Raw genomic sequence first — 22,166 nt, 5'->3', positions numbered from 1 at the left:
GCTGTGGGAATTTGAGGGACCTGGCCGCTGGACCAGCAGCAGTACTGATGAATTACATGCAGGTGGGGTGAGAGAAAGACCACAAACAGTGTAGCCCTACTGCTAATACTTAAAAAGTGTGCTATTATTGCCATTTGCCCACATGGCTGATTGAACGTTGCTTTTGAGGGTGAATGCTTGAAATACGAGCCTCATAACAGATAGAGTTAGACTCCCTATAGAAGAACGAGAGCAGAAAGATGGAAAGACTGAACCACGACCCCTTTACTAATAACTAGTAAATTAGTGTTCTGTATCTTTATTTCCCATTGTACCTGTTTCTCACCCTTCGTGCTATTGGTACTTTAGGCTGGATAATTTTTGGTTGTGGGGACTGTCCCATGCAGTGAGTATGTTTAGCGGCCTCCCTGCCTCTACCCACCAGATGCCAGTAGCCCTGCCATTGACCCAGCTGTGACAGCCAACCATGGTTCCAAACAGTGCCAGATGTCCCTAGAGGGCAAACCCAGTCTGGTTGAAAATCACTGCCCTAGAATACAGGCAGCATGAAGGCAGTGCCAATCCCGCTCTTGCTCCCTTCTGTGTCTCTAGCGCATACCACAGAGCCTGGCATACAACAAACTCTCATGATTTTTTTTTCCTTGAATAAATAAGCAAGTGAATGGTAACTGTACAAATAGGCAGTTTAAAGTACTAAAAAATCCCAGTGAATTCAGCTGTCATTTGTTGTAATAGTCTTTTGGGCCATGTGTAACGGTCTTTCTGTTTTCCGATTTATAGGTGGATTTACTGTGAAGACCAACCAGCTGAAATTTATAAACTCTCCCAACTTAGTAGCATTTCCATTTCCTCATGCAGCAATTTTGGAAGACTTGGATGGGTCTCTATCTGGGAGAAACAGAAGTCATATTCTTCCTTCTATGGAAACCCTCCCAGCTTCTTGTTTGGTCAATGCAGGCTTCAGTCAGATTGTTCATGGCAGTGTCTGTGGGGAAGATGTTCTCTTTCATCGGATGTCTATTGGTTTGTAAGTTGACTTCACCATACTTTTTGGCTTGCCAATGAGCATGCATATATTGTTCAGGCTGTTGGGGTTTATAGAAGGGAAACTTTTCTAGATTCTATTAGAAGTATTTAGTTCTATAAAAATGATATGGGAATGCTTTTGACAGCTGTCAAATCATGTTTATGGTCATTTTAGGCTGATTCAAGTGGCAGCTAACTTTCAATATCAGTGGACCAGATCCCAAAGCCCATGACCACTTATTGACATTTTGAGCCGATGGTTTCTTCTTGAAAAGATTTGCAACCAATGGAGAATTTGAAAAGTATTTAAATTAGAAGTATTATTTAAAAAATTCCAATAATGTCCATTCTCACTTATATACATGTACTCTCCCCAAGCTCTTTTTAAGTGTTCAGTATGCTCTGGGGAAGCAATTGCTGATGCCTTCCTATTACTTGCAAAGTTGCTCCACTCCAGTTCATTTTCCTTGTTAATTTCATGAACTATTGGATCTGCACAATACATTTCCTATTAATATTGGAGCAAGGACTCCTTGGTTATGCTAGTCAAACTACCATTAAGTCAGCAGCTAGGCTGTTTATAATGCATAATAGGATTGCTTCTGCCCTCTTTAATTTCCAGGTAATGATTGCTGAGTGTCTAGGGTTCTATCTTTTACCTATTTCAAATGCATTGCATATATTTAGCCACACTTCTTTCCTTCCATTGTTTTAAGTGTCCTAACTGCATGAATATTAAGTCAAGTGATTCAGCCAGACAATGTTGGCATCTTATTTAAGCAGGTAAACTCCATGGTAAGTCAATGCAATCAGGACTGTGCATTTTGATTCTTTTTTAGAAGCCATAGCAACACACTGCTAGCATTGGCTAGTCTGAAAACTTACCACTTTTGCTTTCTCAACTGCTTATTATTCTTTCAGATGTTAATGGGCCTAATTCTAGTGAGCAAAATAGCAATGTGGAGAGAGATTTTAATTTCTAATCATTTCAGTTGTGCACAGTATACTTTCTGTTTTCAATATCAGGGATACATCCTTAGTATTACTGTTATTTTAGTGATTTTACCGACGATGTTGTTAATGTGTGTTTGAGACTTCTAAAAGTTAGTGATTTATTTCTTAGATATATATTTTTTCAAATGGGGAAAAATTAAAATAGATTTGTGTAGTTAAAAAGAACATGATATGCTTATGTATTTTTTTCTGTGTCCTTGATACTCCTTTTTCATGCACGACCTTGAGAACTACTGGAGACTGTCTCTTAGAACGATACTTAGTAGGGGAGTAGGAGGCACAGGCTTCCAGTTATGGAATGAATAAGTCATGGGAATACAGCACAGGGAACATAGTCAGTGGTATTCTAATAGCGTTGTATGGTGGCAGATGAGAGCTACACTCGTGGTGAACATTACATACAAAGTTGTTGAATCACTATGTTATATATCTGAAACTAGTGTAACATTGTGCACCAACTCTATTTAAATAAAACAAAATAAAAATTAAAAACAAAAAGTACTTAGCCATGTGGTGGTAAAAGGTTCTGCAGATGTGATCTTGTCTAAGCAACTCTTCTTGGACAACTGCAGGACAGGATACTTAGGTGCTTATCTTGGCAGTAGGTCATGATCCCAGCACTCAGGGACTGATAAGGTAAAAATGATAATAGTCCTGATACAATATTAATGTGGAGATTCAAAAGGGTCCTACAAGGATGAAAGATTAGTCTTGGTTTATCTGGAATTTTCCTGGTTTTAAAATAGAAAATTTCACGTCCCAGCCTTGAGGAAACCAGGATGGTTGGCCACCCTACTCCCTACGCTTCTATTTAAAAAATTTTAGGCGGACCTACAGGTCTATGGACAAATGCCCAACTACCCCAAAATAATCCTCAGGGAAGTTGCAACACACTCCCAATGATATGTCTTTGGGCTCTAGTGTCCTTACCTCTAAGATAAGGTGACTGGATTTGATCATCTCTTGGGCCTTGCTAGTCAAAGTGCATCAGCATTACCTGAGAGCTAGTTAGACGTGGGGCATCTCAGACTCCTGAATCAGAATCTCTAGGTGATTGATATTAAACTTTTAGAAGCTCTGCTCCAAGGTCCTTCTAACTTTGTTTTTCTATGATTCTATCTCTAGCTATTTGTGCTCAGTGACTTGATCTCTGTCCCAGAGCATTATAACCTCATTAGGAACATGTCAGAGCTAATGAGCAATTTGAATTCAGCATAGATACAAACTTTGCTGCATTTCATGGAGAAAGGATTAATTTGTTGTGCTATTTGCCCCGGAGCAAGCACCCTAAGAGTTGATTTACAAAGCTCCCACAGTCATGATCTTTTGGGGTTGCGTGTTGATGGAGATCTGATATGGCACAAGCACCCTGCTGTCTTCACTTTCAGCTCTTACCTCCCTCCCCCAGCACAAGGCCCCCCCAAGGGCAGGGTGGGAGGCCTCACAGAGCTGCATAAACAAGGCATCCATTCCCCCCTTTGCTAACAACCAAGTGGCCGGAGAGTGATTTCTTTCTGGGAAGGCCCCCTCTATGGTCCAATTTCACTCTAAGTTCTTTGTTTGACATTGGAGACCTTCCGTTTCTATCCCTCACTACCTTATTTAGGTCTGATGTGTACCCATATTTGTGACATTTCCTGTTTTGGAGCTTCCTCTGACTCCAACTGTAACAGTTGGGTTGACAGAGGCGAATATATATATTTGAAGTTGGTAATAATATTTAATACTTAGGTGAAGACAAATTCCCACTCTCTACAAGGCAGAGTCTAGTTCCTGTTTTGTTAAAACGGCAAGGTGCTTGATCTGTATGAGTGTTGCTTATGTTCTCTCTCCCACTCACCAATTGTAAAACATTTTCTTTCTGTAGGAGCCACAGGTATCTGGATAGTGTTCTTTTCCCAGCTTCTGTTACTGCAAGTCTCATTCTACCGACCCCATCCTTCCTGATAAGACAGGGGTGGTGTTAGTCCTATTGTGTAAGTCAGAACCTCATTTCAGAAAAATATATCCGTGACCATTTTTCTCCAGAGGTCCCATAATGATGACATGCCTCACATAATTCATTGATTTATGGATTCCCCCAAATTTAGATGGATATTTTCTTCTGTATAGGGATACTTACGTGGAACAAAGATAATATTACCAAGAGGTTGTTGTGCGCTCCTTCTATGTGTCCTTTATAAGCTCTTCTCCTTATCTCTTAAATGCTAATGTTGGGGCACCTGGCTGGCTCAGTTGGTAGAGTGTGTGACTCTTTATCTCGGGGTTGTGAGTTCAAGCTCCACAATGGGAGATTACTTGAAAAAATAAATTAAATGCTAGCATTCCTTAGGGCTCTGTGAAGCACTTTCCTTTCTTCTCAAGTCATACTCTTTCCAGGGATCTGGGTTATTTCACCCAGTTATTTCAGTTAACATGCAGTGATGCTTCCAGATTTTTTTCCTCTAGTCTATACTGTTCTACTGAACTCCAGACCCATTTATCCAATTGCCCTTGGGATCTGCACTGTCCAATATCATAGCCCCTAGCCACATGTGGCTACCAAGCACTTAAAATGTGGCTAGTCCCAATTGAGATGTCTTGTAAGTCTAAATTATACTCCATATTTCTCAGACGCTGTAGGAAAAAATCAAATATCTCAATAACTTGTTTATTTTGATTATGTTGAAAGAATAATATTTTGGATATTTTGGGTTAAATATATTACTAAAATTAATTTCACCTGTTTCGTCTTTTTTAATGTGGCTACTATAAAATTTAAAGTTATAGCTGTGGCTTGCCTTTATGGCTTGCATTATATTCCTACTGAGCAGCAATGCTTTCCACTAGAGTGTATAATAGCCATCTCAAAGTCAACTTGTCAAAGCTGAATTTATGTTCTTTATCCATAGACTGTTGCTCCCTGGGTGTTGAGAAATCCTGGATGTTCAGGCGAATGCTTCAGTTATCTAAACCAGAAGCATGGGGTCACCCTTGACTCCTCTTTTACCTTATTTCCCACATATATCACCTACCAAGTCCTGTCCATTTTCTCTCTTAAAATAAAAAAAAAAAAATCTTTCTTGCGTCTTTCTATTTCTCTCCTTTCCAATTTCCCCTCTCTAGTCCTCTCACCTGTGGGACCACAATGGCCTCTTAGCTGGCTGCCTTGCTGGGACCTCATCCTTGAACTTTGTGAAGGCAGATCTTGACTCGCCATCCACTCATTCCCTTGCTTGGAACTTTTTTAGGGCTCCCGGTGCCTCCCAAAGAGAGTCCCAGAGTCTTCATGTCTCTCAGGGCCTTCATGACCTGCTCCCTGTTTATAGCTGCAGCCTCATTGCTCAGTGTTCTGCCCTCCCTTCCCTACATCCCGTGCCTCAGCCACGCTCAACTTCTCAGTGCCTTTCAATTCCCTGAACTCAGCATGAAGGTCCTTTTCTCGGGTAAGCTTCCCTGAGTTTCCTGTACAGGTTTTGGTGACTCTGCTGTGTGCTGGCTCTCTATATTTGCTCTACCCGATACTCAAAGCTCCGGTAGAGCCCCATAAATTGTCCATCTCTTGTAGATGATAAGTCGAGCCAGGATAGGGTTTATTTGTTTGTTTATTTGTTTGTTTGACTCAGAGTGCCCAATATCATGCTGAACACACAGTAACTCAATAAAATTAGTATTTAATAAATGAATATAATTAAAAAAATTGTGGACTCCCCAGATTTTCCCCTCATGTTCTTACTGTCCATTTCTCTGTTGAGACATGTTTGTGAGGAGCTCATGGCACTGAACATTTGTTTAGAAGATCCAAGATTAAGATACTATCCTGACTTTATTTCTAAAATTCCGAGGGACATGTAATACTTAAGAATGTTCTTTCATAATGTCTTCTGGGCTTTTGCTTCCTGAGGCTGTCGGTTGACCAGATGATGTGTTCCAATAACTGACTCCTTCTTCACTCTGCCCCATCCCACCCTTACTGAATTAGCAGTTTGTCAGCATTCACAGTTGTTTTCTTTACCTGGTGGTTTAGATGCATCTAGTTGTGATGGGGAGAATAAGAACTCAACCCTCACCATTACTATCTGGGAATTATCATTATTATTGTTATTATTATTAGTAGTAGCAGTAGTAGTATTTCAATTGTCATAGACTTATTCAAATATCAATAAATCAAACCCTGATGTCTCTCTAATTGTTGACTGTATTGAATATGGGAAAAATTAAAAGTTTATAAGGTGTTATAGGTTGGCCAACCAGTCCTTCCAAGTTTATAGGATATACATAAAATAGTCAGGACACATGCATATATTTGAAATTATTTTTCAAAGACTAAAGAATAAAAAAGTAAGTAAGACTAATTTGTGGGTACCAGTTGTAACTCCCCCCCTTCCTAAGGGGTGTTTTTCTGGACAAGTTGCTTCACCTTTATTTTTTGCTTCAGTTCTCATATCAATAAAATGGACATAATGGTATTTAATTCACAAGGTCATTGCCTGGCATATAGTGAGTACTTAATAAATGTCGTCTTTAAAAAGTCTCTATTTTACAGCTGTGATTTACAAAACAACATATAAACATACTACTAATTGAATAAAATACTATAGATTTTATGTTTCTGAGAAACAAATGCCTGGCAAGGGAATTAAGTCAACTCAAATGCGGCTTAATCCAATTCTTGAAAATTAAGGAATACTTTGCAATGGTCACATGACATTGTACCGATCCAGCAAAACCTCCCAGCTAATCTTAGAATCGGGAGTCATTCAGGACAGTCTTTGACTCATTGTGCTCCAATACCTTCTATTTCTTCTTCCTACTTCTGGAAAAGAAAAGGTTAATGTTCTTGTTGATCACCTTGATTCTTAGATCTTGCTTAATATCCTCTCCTGTAGTGCTTGCGTTCAGTTTTTACCTATGTAACTGCTCTTAATGTGTCGTGTTCAAAGTATGAGGCACCCCCTGCCTCTGTGAATGCAAAAGTAAAGAAGAGTTCAAATGGAAATTTTGGCCTAGCTTCTCCTTTAATAATCGCCTAGCTCTCTTTCCTAGGGATAAAGGCATAGCATCACTAATGGTATCTTTTCAGTTCTAAAAAAAAAAAAAAAGTGAGGCAGGAAAATTCCAAGAAGTATTATCCTTTCTTGTCACCAGAGGTTATAGAAGTAAAGTAGAAAAAGATCTAAAAATGGACCCCAGTCTGGGGAATATCAACAATACTACATGGTTATTAAATTTCATGAATAATGAAGGGCCATAGCAGCAAGCCAGTAAATGTTTACAAGCTAGCTCTCTAGAACAGAAAAGCCCTGATTTGTAGCATTTGCCCAATTCCGTGGTGAAAATACTCTCATATGACCTATTCACGGCTACCATCGTGCTGTCACTGAACACATCGGGAAGAGGGGCTGACAGTGAGCTAGTGAGTAGGTGTCAGTCAGCTCCACCACAGCACCAGGTGTGTGTGTGTGTGTGTGTGTGTGTGTGTGTGTATAGAAGGGAATATGAGTTTCGTAGTCTAACTCCCTATCTGATGCATAAAATTGTTTTTCAACATCCCTGAGAAGTAGTTGTTTGCCTTCTGGGGACATAGCTCCAATGGTGAAGTTCACATGTTCTGAGGTGGTCATTCTGGCTGAATTCAACAGATCAAGAGAAGAGATGCAATGTATGAAGGATTATCTTAGGTAGGACATTAGACATCTATTGCTTCTCTTCACGGATTCAGAATAGAATAAGCAAGAAGTATTGTCCTAAGCATGCTGCCAAAACGATAGACGCCATCTTTGAGGAGGTGCTGGGTTGATTCCAGGACTTCTCTACAATAAATTATTATTGCTTTAGCCAATTCTGAAAAAAGAAAAACAGAGACAGATAGCTGCAAAGTCACGGGGGAGTGAAGTTGGGGTGTGCCTGTCGGAAACACAAGGATTATTAAATCCCATGTTTTCCTCTCTGCTTAACCGTTCTATTTTGTATGTGTATTTAAGGATTGTTAAAAGTTTGGGGGAGACGACTGAGTGTGGTGGCTTTCTTCCTCTTTTTAGGTGTCTTACTCAGAAGGAGAAATGTTTGTAAGTGTTTCTCAATCCATAAGGGGATATAAAAATTATTGCTACATAGAAAATAGTACTGGATGGTGGCAGGTCAGAGGTAGGATAGTGGTTTTCTGATAAGGACGTGTTATGAGCTCAAGGACTTTTAAAGGGTGCTCAAGCAATGCTGTCCCACACACAGCTGGTGTCTGTGCTCGAAATTCTGATTTCGTCCTCTTTGTGCGGTAGAAGAGGAGAGTGACGGCAGCAAGAACTAATATTCAGGAGATGCGGCACCCTTTGAGGCCAGTTACTAGGATGTGTCTGGCTTAGGAGATGTGTAATTATAAAGGGTTTATTTCACAATTGTTCTGAATTGAGAGCATTTAGAGCTCAGTGCAATGTTTGTCTTAATACACAGAGATATGGACCCTCAGGAAAAGTAAGCTAATGGTAAACACAAACCAGAGAGTTAATATTTGTTCTCATTGGTATTGTTGATTGCCTAACAAATCCTTTGTGGGCAGTATACATTCAACAGCTCCACACAGTATATGGGCACTAAATTACATAACTGTTTATGCAACTAGTATCTTAAATTGATACTTAGGCTGGGAAGTTTTATCCAGTGATAGTGCTGTATTTCTAAAGGAAAATATCCCTTAGTTAAAAACAAGCTCTGTTATTAAAAAAAAAAAAAAGAACAAAAATTAGGGCACTCCCTTGAACGGGAAAAAAGAAGGAAAGGCTTGTAGTCTTTTTGTCTTTTTGATTATATACAGAGCTCTTGCTGAGGCAGAGGGAAGGGTTAACATTTAAAATGGACTGGTTGCCTCCTGATTTCTTGCACATAAAGCCATGAGAAGTTCAGGGAGAGACTTCTTCCCCTAGTAATGAAGCTCTCCGCTGCTAATGGCCCATGCAGACTCCCTTGGCTCCTCCAAATTAGAAAGACTTTTGTGCTCCTTTGCTTCATTAACAGTAAAAAGAGGGAGATTGGTGGCTATTTAGGGCACAGGGAAATTGGTGGCTATTTAGGGCAAGTGAAAATCATAGTCATTATGGTTGGTAAATTCTCTTCATGGTGTTCTTTGAGACTTGATGTTCTTTTGGTGCTTTTCAGAAGAGCCCACCATTGTCACTGCTGGCATTTGGCCTACAAGGAGAGGAGTTGATTTGACTTTGGATTTTTGGCCCCCAGTGATGGTCAACGTAAGGCATCTTGCCTATGGGGTGATGGGTCTTTGACATTTGATTTTCTTTTCAGAATGCACCTTTTCCATTACCAGCTGTAATGAAGGCCTATTTGATAACCACCTTCTCTACCTGGACTGAATTACACAAAGTTGGTGCTGTACACGAGGGCCTGTAAAATTGCATCCCACATAAACCTTAGCTGAGATGGTTGGGATGGCTTGATAGGGTCAGGGCAATGCATGAAGAAGGCAGAGGAAAGGATAGTTTAGGACCACAGTGTGCTATGGTGGGTCTCTGGTTGATCAGGCAGCTAGCTTCAGATTGTCGGATGCTGCTTGGGAGGAGAAGGGCATCAGAAGGAAGGTATGATAGGTAGTCCCAGAGACAAATAGAACCGAATGAATGTTAACATTCGGTGGTTTTACAATATTTGAAGAGGGGGTCATGTTTATATGAGCTTTTAGGAACTGGGGCGTATGGTCTGAAAAAATGGCACCTTCAATAATTGAATTCACAATTCATAGAAACTGACCCCAGGAGAAATTGTACCCTAAACATTGATTTATAAATGTGATGCTGATAGAAATTTGAGAAATAATGAAGTCTAGTCAGAATGACCTGGAAGATTCTTGGGGCCACACTGCTGAAATTAAGAAGCATTTCTGAAACTATCTACCCAATTGATTGTTTTGTAACATACTGAGGTAATATTTTCATATTTTTGCAGATGGTATGCATGATATCTTAAGAAAAGAGTGACAAACATAGATTGCTAAGGCAATGTAAGTGACAAAATATAGGTTGGAGGAACTAAATGTGAACAGACAGATGGCTTTGAATAAGTAGAAGTCTTCTTTTGGTCTATAATTAAAAAAAAAAAAACTGTTTGTAAAAGTGGTATAATTGAAAGCACCTGACTAGGATAAAAGAAATACCAGTTCATAAGGAAACCTTAGCATTTTAAAGTTTAAATTAATTTTTTTTTTTTTTGCCTTCGCATTTTTTTAAACCAGGGCTCACTAGTAGTATAGATTGCTTATATATGTTCAGGAGACGTTTTCTGACCATTATGTATAAGTGTTTAAGTTTTCATGGCAAACTTCCTGCTAATATGGGGGTTGGCTGTATCAGGCTCTGATAACTTATGATCAAATTGCTTGTCTTCTTCAATTGATAAGTTCATAAGAAGTCTTCTGACCCTCATGTGGTTTTTCCAGGTAGACTTCTCTGTTGGGGAGAGACATCACCAAACACCGGTTTGGAGTGTATTGGTCCATTTTAACACTTACTCATTCAACAAATATGTATCAAATACCTGCTGTTTGAAAGATAGCCTTATTTCTTACTGTGAATTATTAAATGGGAATTCTGATTTATCTATATGTCTCTCCTGGATTTAGTTCTTGTGATTCATTTTCCAGGGCCCATATGTTTCTGTGAAAACTGAAAGGAGACACTTTCAGAATCTGAAATACTCAGAATCATTCTCTGGAGTTCGAGGACTCTCGCTTTACAAACTGATCAGGGTAGCTACTCTGGCCAACCTGTTGACCTCTTTGGTATTTCTTGGTTCCAACTTTATCTCTTCTTAACACATTAGTTTTACATTTATTTTTTAGAAGACTATTTTTGAAATGTATAAGTGGGGCCAGATTGTGCTGGAGCATCTCCTGGGACTCTGGAACATGTGGTTTCAGTTGGAGGAAAAGAGAGCCATGAGGACTGCGAATGGATAGGAAATACAAGGAAGAAAATTTACCTTTCTAAAGATTGTCTGAAGATTAAAATGTAAAAATAAACACCATAAATGTAATGGTGGAGATCCCATAACTGGAGGAAGGGACAGGCTGAAATGTGGACGGAACTCCTACAGTGGGTTGGAAGTTGGAACAGATGACCTTCCTGTCCATTCTGACTCTAAGAATACGAGTTTGGGATTGTTCTTTCATTCTGATGTACATCCTGATACACATGTGAAAAACGTTAAGTATCCCAAGCCCAATCAGAGAAAGTCTTCCACCCCAAGCTTCCTAAAGATTCAGTTAGTGCTGCATCGGGAAATCTGGGAAACGAGTAGGGTTTGTTTTTTTTTACCCCAAATGCCCCCCAAATTTTTCATCCCTTTCATTTTATTAATTAACAAACGAAAAAACCACATGTATTCTTTTTTTTGCAGTGTCTTTACTTTTTATTTATTTATTATTTATTTTTTTATAATAATATTTTTTATTATATTATGTTAGTCACCATGCAGTACATCCCTGGTTTTTGATGTAAAGTTCAGTGATTCATTAGTTGTGTATAACACCCAGTGCACCATGCAATACGTGCCCCCCTTACTACCCATCACCAGTCTATCCCATTCCCCCACCCCCCTCCCCTCTGAAGCCCTCAGTTTGTTTCTCAGAGTCCATAGTCTCTCATGTTTCATTCCCCCTTCTGATTATACCCCGTTTCTTTATCCCTTTCTTCCCCTACCGATCATCCTAGTTCTTATGTTCCATAGATGAGAGAAATCATATGATAGTTGTCTTTCTCTGCTTGACTTATTTCACTTAGCATTATCTCCTCCAGTGCCGTCCATGATGCAGCAAATGTTGAGAAATCGTTCTTTTTGATAGCTGAGTAATATTCCATTGTATATATGGACCACATCTTCTTTTTTTTTTTTTTAATGTTTTTTTATTATGTTAGTCACCATACAGTACATCCCTGGTTTCTGATGTAAAGTTCGATGATTCATTAGTTGCGTATAACACCCAGTGCACCATGCAATAACGTGCCCTCCTTACTACCCATCACCAGGACCACATCTTCTTAATCCAGTCATCTGTTGAAGTGCATCTCAGCTCCTTCCACAATTTAGCTATTGTGGACAATGCTGTTATGAACATTGGGGTGCATATGGCCCTTCTCTTCACTACATCTGTATCTTTGGGGTAAATACCCAGTAGCGCAATGGCTGGACCCTATGATCCAGCCATTGCACACGTATTCTTTTAAGAAGTATGTATCAAATACTGCAGTGCCAGGGCCAAGGCTCTGTACCATGGAGGGTTTTGAGTGTGTTTTTAAATGACCAAATATCATGGATAAATTGCTAAACATTAAAATAAATAGTACAGAATGGCAAACCTGGCACATCTGAGGTTTGTTCCTTTTTTTTTTTTTTTAAGATTTATTTATTTGAGAGAGAGACAGAGACTGTGTGACTAGGGGGAGGGGCAGAGGGAGAGAATCTCAAGCAGACTCCCTGCTGAGCGCAGAGCCCAGTGTGGGGCTAGATCTCAGGACCCATGAGATCATGATCTGAGCCAAAACCAAGAGTCAGACGCTTAATCAACTGAGCCACCCAGGAGCCCCCTCAGGTTCGTTCTTAAATGAACTGTGGGTAGATGTTAACCAGGCTTGGTGATGGTTACTGAATACATAGATCATTTCTGAGTTTCACAGTTTTACGTATATGTAAGATACATATTATTTGCCTTCATTTTTTGAAAAAGGAAATGAAAGCTTAAAGAGGGTCAGTAATTCACCCAAATGCCTCCACCTCGGGTGTGCAGATACAGATTCCCAGTTGATGCCCATTTGATCAGAGTGCCCAAGCAGTTCATGCTAAAAACAGTTTCCCTTTTATAAAATGCACTGGATTGTAAATTGGCTTTGGATATGCTCATGCCACACCTCACTTTGAAAACCCAACATCCTCCTTTGTCTCATTTACCTCTACTTTGAGAATTTAATTATCTGCCTGCAGCAAAATGCCACGGTTAAAGATTCTCATGAAAACCAAACCAAAGGGGGAAGGACAGTCATAATGTGTATTGATTTTTTTTTTTTTTTTACTTTTGCCTTTTATTTTCTGTCCACTTTGACTTTCTTTTAGGATCTTAGCATGTGGCTAAATCTATTTGTTCTAGTGAAGTCTTAAAAATCACTTTCTAGGGTGGGCTGTGTAATTTGTAGAAATTAATAAATTTCCAGTTCTGCCATTGACATTCACATAATGCTTTTGCCATACTCTGCCTCAGTTTCCTCATTTACTAAAATGCACTTCTAGAAATGCTTTCTGTAAACTAGGAAATGGGTGGGCACCAGCTGCCTTAGAGAGAGCTCATCCATGCACTCTTCCTTCTTACAACAAACATGGTTTGAGTGCCCATCATGTGCAGGTCCTGTGCCAACGTGGAGGAGACCAAAATGGACAGAATATCTCTAACTTAAAAGATCTCACAATCTATATTAACACACAAAAAAGCCGACACCAGGTACGGTGGTAGCAGTGAGAGCTGGTCATTATGCAAGCCCACAGGAGAGAGGAGCAAGGTTACCTCTTCATTGTAGGGAAGGCTACCGAAGCTGTTTCTGCCAAGCAGTGGGAGGTGGGCTTCTGAGAATATGGGCACATTAGGTTCTCGGTCATTGCTTCCCGTAAGAATATCTAATAACTATATAATGTTTTCTGATGCTGATAAAATTGGTCTATGGCAAAATTCCAGACATGGACATTACTTTATAAAAATAATAGTATATAGTCCTGGCCTGTGTGAACTCAATGGGATGGCATTTATCAGTGGCCTCAGGTCTGAGTGTTTCTACCTTCAATCCACCAGACCAGTGGAATGCACAAATGATCCAATGACATCTTCCCAACTGGGCTGTTTTGACCCACACAGTGATTGCTAAAAGCTCCATAAACATACAGACAAGATGGCCCAAGACATACGTGGAAAGAATAGAAGATGAATTACCACTGACGGGAGAGGAGTGGATTAGATCCAGAATGGACAAATAACTTACCACCCATTTGGGTTTTTTTGTTTTTTTTTCTTTTTAATTCACCCTAGAGCTACTGCTCCAGTTGTTTCTTATGATTTAACCATAACTGACAGCAGAAATAAGACAACCATTGTCAATTATATACATGACACATTGTCTAACCTTTATGGCTGGATGGCTCTGCTCTTGGATCAAGAGACCTACACACTGCAGTTTGAGACCCCTTGGATCAACAGATCTCTGCAGGTAACCCCAGGAATTCATTCACGGGTATGGTCCATTCCCCAGGGGTTTTTATCTTTCAACCTGTGAAATAGCAGTTTGCAGAAATTTGAATCTTCTGGTGCTGATAAAGAAAACTGCCACAGCATTTTGGCCTGATGAATGTAATCTGAATATAAGATATGGCAGTTATTTTTTATTTTAATTTTTTTAACTTAAAAATTTTAGAATCTGTTTGAATTTTGTCTTGAATAACACAATGGTTCTGCCTGAAATTTTAACTTTATTAATACAATGACAAACACCTTCTAAGCATTCTGTAGAATTATGTGATTAGATTAGGGATTAAGAACCAATTTACCCCTTAGAGAAGTGTTTGTAGCCAGAGAAAAGGTCTTAACAAAGCATTTTTACATTGCATACTGCCACCTTGTGGTCAAATATTAACTTGCAAATAAAGGTCTGGAACTTCATTGGGGTGGTTGAAGGAGTCAAATGGTTAGGGGCGGTGAAGATAGGAATAGCTATGTGGAAAGTGGGTGTATTTTCTGAAAAAAAAAAAAAAGATAATCCAGTGGATTTCCTCAAGCTTCTCCTCTTCCTTTTAATGCATTTCTTACTTCCTTCACATTCTCCTTAAAGTCATGAGAGCGGGTCTTACGTGTGGTATAGTTGAAGGCAGAATCTCCTTTGATCCTCTCGCTACGCTTCTCAGAAAGAAGAGTTCTTTCCTTCCCTCGAGGTTCCCATGAGAACATTTTGGGGAATTTTCCACCAAATAAGGTGAAGGCATCAGAATGATGATTGTAAAGGTGGAGACCCTAGTGTCCATCCTGGCTCGGTACTCCCCTGCTTTGTGGTGTGGGGCAAGTTCCTGAACCTCTGCCTGCCTCAACTTCCTCCTCTGTAAAATGGGGGCAGTAGTAGTGACAATCACAGGGAGTCTTTGAAGGATTGAATGCCTTGACATGAATAGAACCTGAGCATGTAATGAATGCTCCAGCAATGCTCGCTTTACTATCACAAACGGATGGGTGCGCCTGCTATCATTGCCTGCCTCTTTAAATTATGGGAAAAACTGGAAAAGAATTCTAGATCTGGCTCTGTCTCTCCTAGCTGTTTGACCTGGGACAAGTCAACTCACTTGTCTGGGTTTTCTCCTCTGTTAATTGAGGTTGTTAAACAAGAGAAATCTATGGAGTTTTTCAGTCCTCACGTTCTAGGATTCTGGAGCCCTGGTTATGAATTTATCATGGAGTGGATTTAAGTAAGCCTATTTCCTTCAAGAAGAATAATCTGGGTGTGAACTGCTGTATTTCTAAAGTACTCCATCTGGGTTCTTTGTAGTTCTTTTTCAGGGAAAGCTTTCCTTACTCAATGAGCGTTATTGTATTGTTCTCTCACTTCAAGTACTCAGCAACTTTTGGCAGCTTTGCTCCTGGGAACTACCTCCTGCTGGTGCACACGGTCCTGTGGCCTTACCCTGACATCCTCGTAAGGTGTGGGAGTCAGGTGGGGCGGTCCCTTCCGTCTCTGCCATCACCTGGTCAGGACCAAGGTTGTGACTGGTTCTTCAATACCCAGTTGAGGCAACTCACCTATCTGGGTAAGTATAATTGGATGAGAATTTTGAGGGCACGTAGTCTGAAGCCACTGTTCACTCTTGAATTCCAAATATTTGTGCTATGAAGTGATGAGGACCTGAAGGGGAGAGCTGTGTTTTATGGTTAAGTGGTTGGGCTCTGAAACCAGACTGCCTGGACAGTTGTTCTGAGTTCCTTGCCCCTCTCCATTGGTCAGCTGAGCCTAATCTACCCTTGAGCCCTGTGACTATGAAATTTCAATAGCACTAGAGAGGAGAATATGGTGATTCCCTGGTATTGTTAAGTCTTTGCCAAATGGATTGTTGTACGTTCTATTTGTACTGAATTGTACCATTCAAATTTTATTTCTGATTTCATCAACCATAAATGTAACCTAAAATTATAAAAACTGAGAGTGGACAGAGAACCCTGAGACTATTTTTACAGCTAGAGCCAAATGCAGCCATTAAATAAGAGCAAAGAGGTGTCATTAACTCTGACTGTTCACTTGATATATATTCTAGAACAAAATTTTAATTTCGAATTGTTCTCTATTACTTAGCATGCTTGTGAAGAGCCTGTCTTGTCCATTGGTCCGATTTTGTTGATGAACTGCAAACTAACTTAAATGGCCAAGTGAGGCAAGCATGGCAAAGGGACATTTATGGCATAAAGAAAAAAAAATCAAGTCGTGCAGCTACAGATTTTCTTCCCCTTTGTTATCATTATTTATTGAATTAATAGCAAGTTATACTCATATTATTTATACACATATATGGTAGAAAGGCACATCTGTGTAAGTATGTATATTTATGTTTACATGTACATCTGTATGTATGTAAGAGTATATATATATATGATATAGATGCATTTTTCAGTATAAAACATTTTTATTAGGTAGGTAGCCTTTATTAATTGAAATCATTCTTTGTATCAGAATACCCTGGTATCTCCACCTTTAGATAAGAGGAACTGGAAAAGGACCAGGAAATCTCAGAGGGTTGGTTGAATGTTTAATGAACATGGAGACCCTTGTTCCTTAAGACGATTCCCAGTGCTCCACGTACTGGCCTCTGAGGTCATTTGTGCCCCCTGTATGCTCTGAGTGAATGGGGTAGGTAGGTGGCAAGAGCCACTTCCGTTCTCATTCCTGGGCCGGTACAGTGAGGATACGAGGACTCATGGGGAACGAAGCTTGCATTGCTCCTCGATGGTGGTGCGTCCCAAGCAGCTATGTTGGACCCGGTAGATTTGGTTATAATTTTGGCTATCCTCTGTGTCAAGTTTACAGCATCACTGGGAAGGCTCATAATGCCGTAATGGCAGTAAGGTAGTTGGCGGCGGGGACCCCAACAGGACCCCAAGCCATAGAGTTCTAGCTCTCTGCCCTGCACGCTCCATATTGATTAGTTTGTTACTTTCACGTAATTGTTTTTTTCTGGACCATGTGACTTTATAGGTCGGTGACTGGGATAATTTGCATAGAATACACTTAAATCTAAGAAGAGAACATAAGTCGAGACCTCACAGTCTATGTGGACATATTCCTGAAAAAAAAAACAAAAACCAACAACAACGTGGGGAGAGTTGTGTGTACAGAAGTTTCATTTTACCGCAGGGAGACTGCTTGACCTGTTTCAAGGCCATTGAATTTCCTGCCAGACTTGGGGGGGGGGGGCATGGAATGGAGAGACCCTGCTCCTGTTCCTGGCTGGCTTTTCGCTCAGAGTGCTGCCTCACTGACAGTTCGCTGTGTTTCATTAATCTGTTGACCACTTCTAAGCGGACCATCTTTGTTTGTATTGTTTGTTTGCAACCTCTCCACATCCCCCAGGATAGGAAGTTTCAAGCAAAATCACAATTATCTTTGTTTCCTCCATTTGGCTACTTGGTGTGTGTTTGCAGATACCTGACTAATCTTAGACCCAGCTGAGAAGGGGGAAAAAATCAGAACCCAGGCATTCTAGCTCCTGGTCTGGATCTCCCCACTAGAGTGTGCTGCCCACTAAATAATCATTGATCACTGACCAAATAGGGTGTGTGTGGGGGGGTGGGGGTGCTAGGCAGGGTTGTGGGAGAAAACTTCTCGCTGATCCCCAGTGACAAAGAAAAAAATCCTATACATATAATATGTTTTGAGAGTATTCCTCTTCTCTACCAAGGCCAGTTTTGTCTTTTTTTGTTTTTGTTTTTGTTTTGGCAAATGTCTTTATGGGATGCAGATTCTTTTGGAAAGCTCATGGCCAGAGCTTAGGGTTTTAATCAGTGGCTGGCTGGCTATTTCACCTGGGGCATGGAATTATAAATGCTCTATGCCTCAGTGGCTTCATCTATACAACGAGGTTAAGAATACCTACTTATCTCGGAATTGTGGTACAAAACACCCAAATATCTTCAAATGTGATTAGCATGCCCTGTTACTTGACTGTACGTTTTCTCGGTAGCTTATTTCTCTAGATTTGTTCTTTCTCCCCCCAGAAGATGAACGATGTCACGTGCCTTGAAGTTAGCGTACACATCATAACCTTTCCGGAAGGGTGTCATTCTATTTTCCTTGACTAGATTTTATAAGATAACCGAGATTCGTGATAACACGACATATATGATATCTGGTTTCCATGATCGAAGTGTAATACCACTTAAGCAATTGTGACCCACAGAATAAGATCACCTCGCTCATTTAAAAATATCTTTTAAGGAGATTGGTTCAGGTTGCCTTTCTAAAGCCCCTGAGAATTTTGCCTGAGAAGCCACTTGCAGCACAGACCACCGCAAAGGACGCATGGGCCACAGTGTGTGTTAGGACCCAGGAGGAGCAGCGTTTGATGTGAGAAATGATTATGAGTGGCAGTTCCGAACTCTGACTTCTATGCCACGCTTGGGAATGGGCAAGACTGCAGGACACGTAGTCTTTTATAGTTTCCGAGTCGAGTCAAATCCAGCAAGCCCATTTTTCCCTTTATGCGATTTGATTAACCGGCAGCTCCTGTCTCTGCCTTCCCCACTGCCTCTTTCCCTGCTGTTTTTTTTTTTTTTTCCCAGGGATGTTTCAGTTCATGGTTAACTATTTTTATTTTTTAGTTACATTAACGCTATGAAATAATTAGTCAGCTAATTAATCTGGTTTACAAGCTTTGTAGGATTCTTCAGCTGTCAGTCAGGCCCAGGCCTGAGGCCTACATCTAGTCTCAGCTCTCTTGCCCATGTGATTCCCGTTGCCATGGCTACTGGCTACATCTGCTGACACCCCACTCTCTATTTATTGCTTAATTAAGAATTTCACGCTCAGCCCTTATCTGCCTCTAAGAACAAGCGCACACTGTTAAGAAATTCCAAATTTAGGCCCAGGCACAAGGAAAGCCTTTCTTGCAGGCTTGGCTGGATGGAGCCTCTCTAACGATCTTCTCGGCATCCCAGCCGCCACCCTTCAATCAAAAATCATTAAATGGGGCAGAGATAATGAGCATGTAGCATATCAAAAGAAGGATGTTTGCTTGGTCCAAAGGAGGAAAAGCTGCTAGGCCCCATGCGCAGCTCCACTTCAAAGGGAGATGAGACCCCCTCATCACTGGGGCCTGATAAAGCCTCATTTGTTCTGGGCTTGACTTATGAAAAAGGTCTGGTGTGTCAGGGTCCCGTCTCACAGACGCAGGATCCCCCCACCTCTTGCCTCCACCTCCACCGGCCCCCTCCCTGGCCTTCCGCACGCACGCTCGTGTGTCAGCACTCGGGCAGCTGGGTCCCCCAAAGCATCAGGCGGAGCGTATAATCACTGACTCTCCACTCACAATGGCCACTTGTAGGGGGGTGGCCGGGAGGAGGTCTTCATCACAATAGGAACACAATTATTGCAGCTGCTAGGGAGGGCTCTGCTCCTTCCTGTAGGAAGATAATAGGACTTGCCCAAAACAGGAGGAGAAGGTTGGGGGGAGGTGACGGGGGTTGATAGGGGTGGAGGAAACAATCTTGAGTTGATTATTCATATTCTGACTCCTGGAAGCCCGACGCGGAGCCAGTGGGGTTCCAGCAGCTGCCCGTGCACAGTCCTCTCCTAATAATTGTACATTCTGTCAGGGGTCAACTTACTTTTGACCCCGTCCTTTTATATCGGGAAAAGGCTCTTGAGGGCAAACTGTTGGGTTGTGGCAGGGTGCGTTAAACACCCACAGCCCCTTCCCCTTGCGTTCTCCTTCACCCAACCGCAGCCGGTGATAAATTCATGTCAGATGCCGAGCCATTCACGGCTGCCCTCCCGGGTTCACACAGGCCAGCTCGCGCAGCGGAGAGCGGCCGCGCCGGGATATTGTGCGAGGCGGCAGCTGAGCGAGCGCCTGCGCGGCGCAGAGGCTGCGGCCTACCACCTTCTTCTCATCTGCCCGGGAAACAAGGCCTGTCTAGCCAGGCCGGCCAGTGCCTGTCTCCAAATGGCCCCCTCGCCAAGATAAAGGCAGGCTGTTTGGCAAGAAGCCGGGGCCGTTTTCCAGGAGGGCAAGAGGGCCGTAGATGGAAAGACAGATGGACTTCTTTGTGTGCACCCGTTGCCCTGAAGAAGTCAAGTCACGTCACACAGAAGGCCCAGAAAAGAGGCTGCTAACCCGCGGGGTCCTGAAAATAAGGAGTGCTGTCCTGAGTTTGCGGCCAGGAGCTCCTGGGGTACTTGCCTGAGTTTCTCTCCCCAGAGCGCTCAGGGCACAGGGAGGGAGCAGGCTGCTGCCTGCGGCCTTCTGCTGTTCAGCGGGTCCAGAAGACCCCCTCAGCGCCTCGGGAGGAGCTCTGTTAGCATCTGTGGAGGAGAGAGGACTCAACCCACTGCCCCGAGCACTTTGCGAGGGTGGCCTAAGCAGAGCAGAATCATAATCCTTCGAAACTCTGCTGCCATTCCCATGCTGAGGCCCTCTAAGGCAATCCATAGCATTCTAGTTAATAAATTAATTTACATTCTTATAGAAAACTCGTTCCCCAAAGATCCCCAGGGATTTTTGCCAGCAATATACAGGATTGACTTTGGGGAACTGCACTAACCTTTATGGCAAACAGAGAGAATGGAAAAGGCATTTTGCCTCTTGGTTATGAGCAACTTCTCTCCCACAAGGAAAAGGAAGAAAATAAAGGAGAAAAGGAAAGGAAGAAGGAAAACTTAGAAGTCAGGATCAAATATTTTTCCTAGGAAGCACTCCGCTTAAGGAGCTAATTCGTAGCAATGCTGATGGCTGACCCTAGTTCACGCAGGGCATAGGGGTATAATCAGCATTCAAACTCAGCCTTTCTGACTCTAGTTCAGTGCTTTTTCTAGTAGACTGGTGTTTGGGTTTTTTTTTTTTTAATCCAGACTTATGTATATACCCTTGTAAACCAGTTCTTCTTCCTTCTATGTATAGGAAAAACTTGGGCTTATTGAAGGCTCTATGCTTCCTAAGCTTTAGATATTTAAATACCAACTTTACCCTTTGTCACACTCTGTGTCTCCTGTTCTGTCATTTACCTAAGATTTTTCTTCAGTCAATTCCCACACCATCCTATTTTTAAAACCTAACCTCTTTTTAAGTAATAATATCCATAAAATCAGGGGTTTAATAAACTAGTTGCTTTTTCTAAAATACATTAGCATCCATACCTACGAAAATAAAACATTAGTGCCACGAACATCATCACCTCGCAATTTACATATTGGGAATATAATGTGGTCTGCAAGGTTTTGGTATAATTGATGAAAAGTAAGAAGTGTGAGCCCAGGGATCTCTTTTTTATCTGGGTCTCTTCCCTCAGTTGCTAAGAACATCTGCTCTTGAGAACAAACCACATTCTTTTTTGTTTGGTTGGTTTTTGTTTTTTGTTTTTACCCAGGGATATTTGTTTGTTTGTTTGTTTATTTATTTATTTATTTATTTACTTATTTATATTATGTTCAGTTAGCCACGGTACAGCACATCATTAGTTTTTGATGTAGTGTTCAATGATTCATTAGTTACATATAACATCATCACACGTGCCCTCCTTAATGCCCATCACCCACCCCATCTCCCAACCCCCTAACCCTCTGAAACCCTCAGTTTTATTTCCTGGAGTCCAGAGTCTCTCATGGTTTATCTCCCTCTCTGATTTCTCCCCCTTCAGATTTCCCTCCCTTCCCCTATAGCACTTCCTCAGTGCTATTCCTTATGTTCCACATATGAGTGAAACCATATGATAAATACCTTTCTCTGCTTGTCTTATTTGATTTAGCATAATCCCCTCCAGTTCCATCCACATCGATGTGAATGGTGGGTATTCATCCTTTCTGATGGCTGAGTAATATTCCATTAACAAACCACATTCTTGAGAGAAGTTGTAAAATTCC

The 22,166-nt window shown here is 41.3% G+C and overlaps 1 protein-coding gene across 8 annotated transcripts in view; it reads left to right on the top strand.

Moving 5' to 3' along the window:
• Positions 1 to 22,166, top strand: part of PKHD1 (PKHD1 ciliary IPT domain containing fibrocystin/polyductin) — a 445,064-nt gene that overhangs the window by 209,840 nt on the left and 213,058 nt on the right. For all 8 annotated transcript variants that reach the window (XR_008956175.1, XM_048219586.2, XM_048219585.2 and 5 more), the window contains 3 exons: positions 781 to 1,027; positions 14,093 to 14,270; positions 15,657 to 15,852. Coding sequence is in view for 7 of the 8 variants with exons in the window: in XM_048219586.2 (XP_048075543.1) it covers positions 781 to 1,027; positions 14,093 to 14,270; positions 15,657 to 15,852 (621 nt within the window). In the remaining variant the exon portion in view is untranslated. The remainder of the gene's footprint in view (positions 1 to 780; positions 1,028 to 14,092; positions 14,271 to 15,656; positions 15,853 to 22,166) is intronic.

This window comes from Ursus arctos, unplaced genomic scaffold, assembly GCF_023065955.2.
Source record: "Ursus arctos isolate Adak ecotype North America unplaced genomic scaffold, UrsArc2.0 scaffold_29, whole genome shotgun sequence".
Classification (NCBI taxonomy): Eukaryota; Metazoa; Chordata; class Mammalia; order Carnivora; family Ursidae; genus Ursus; species Ursus arctos.
The sequence above is the reverse complement of the archived record's forward strand: the minus strand, read 5'-3'. Positions and strand labels throughout refer to the sequence as shown.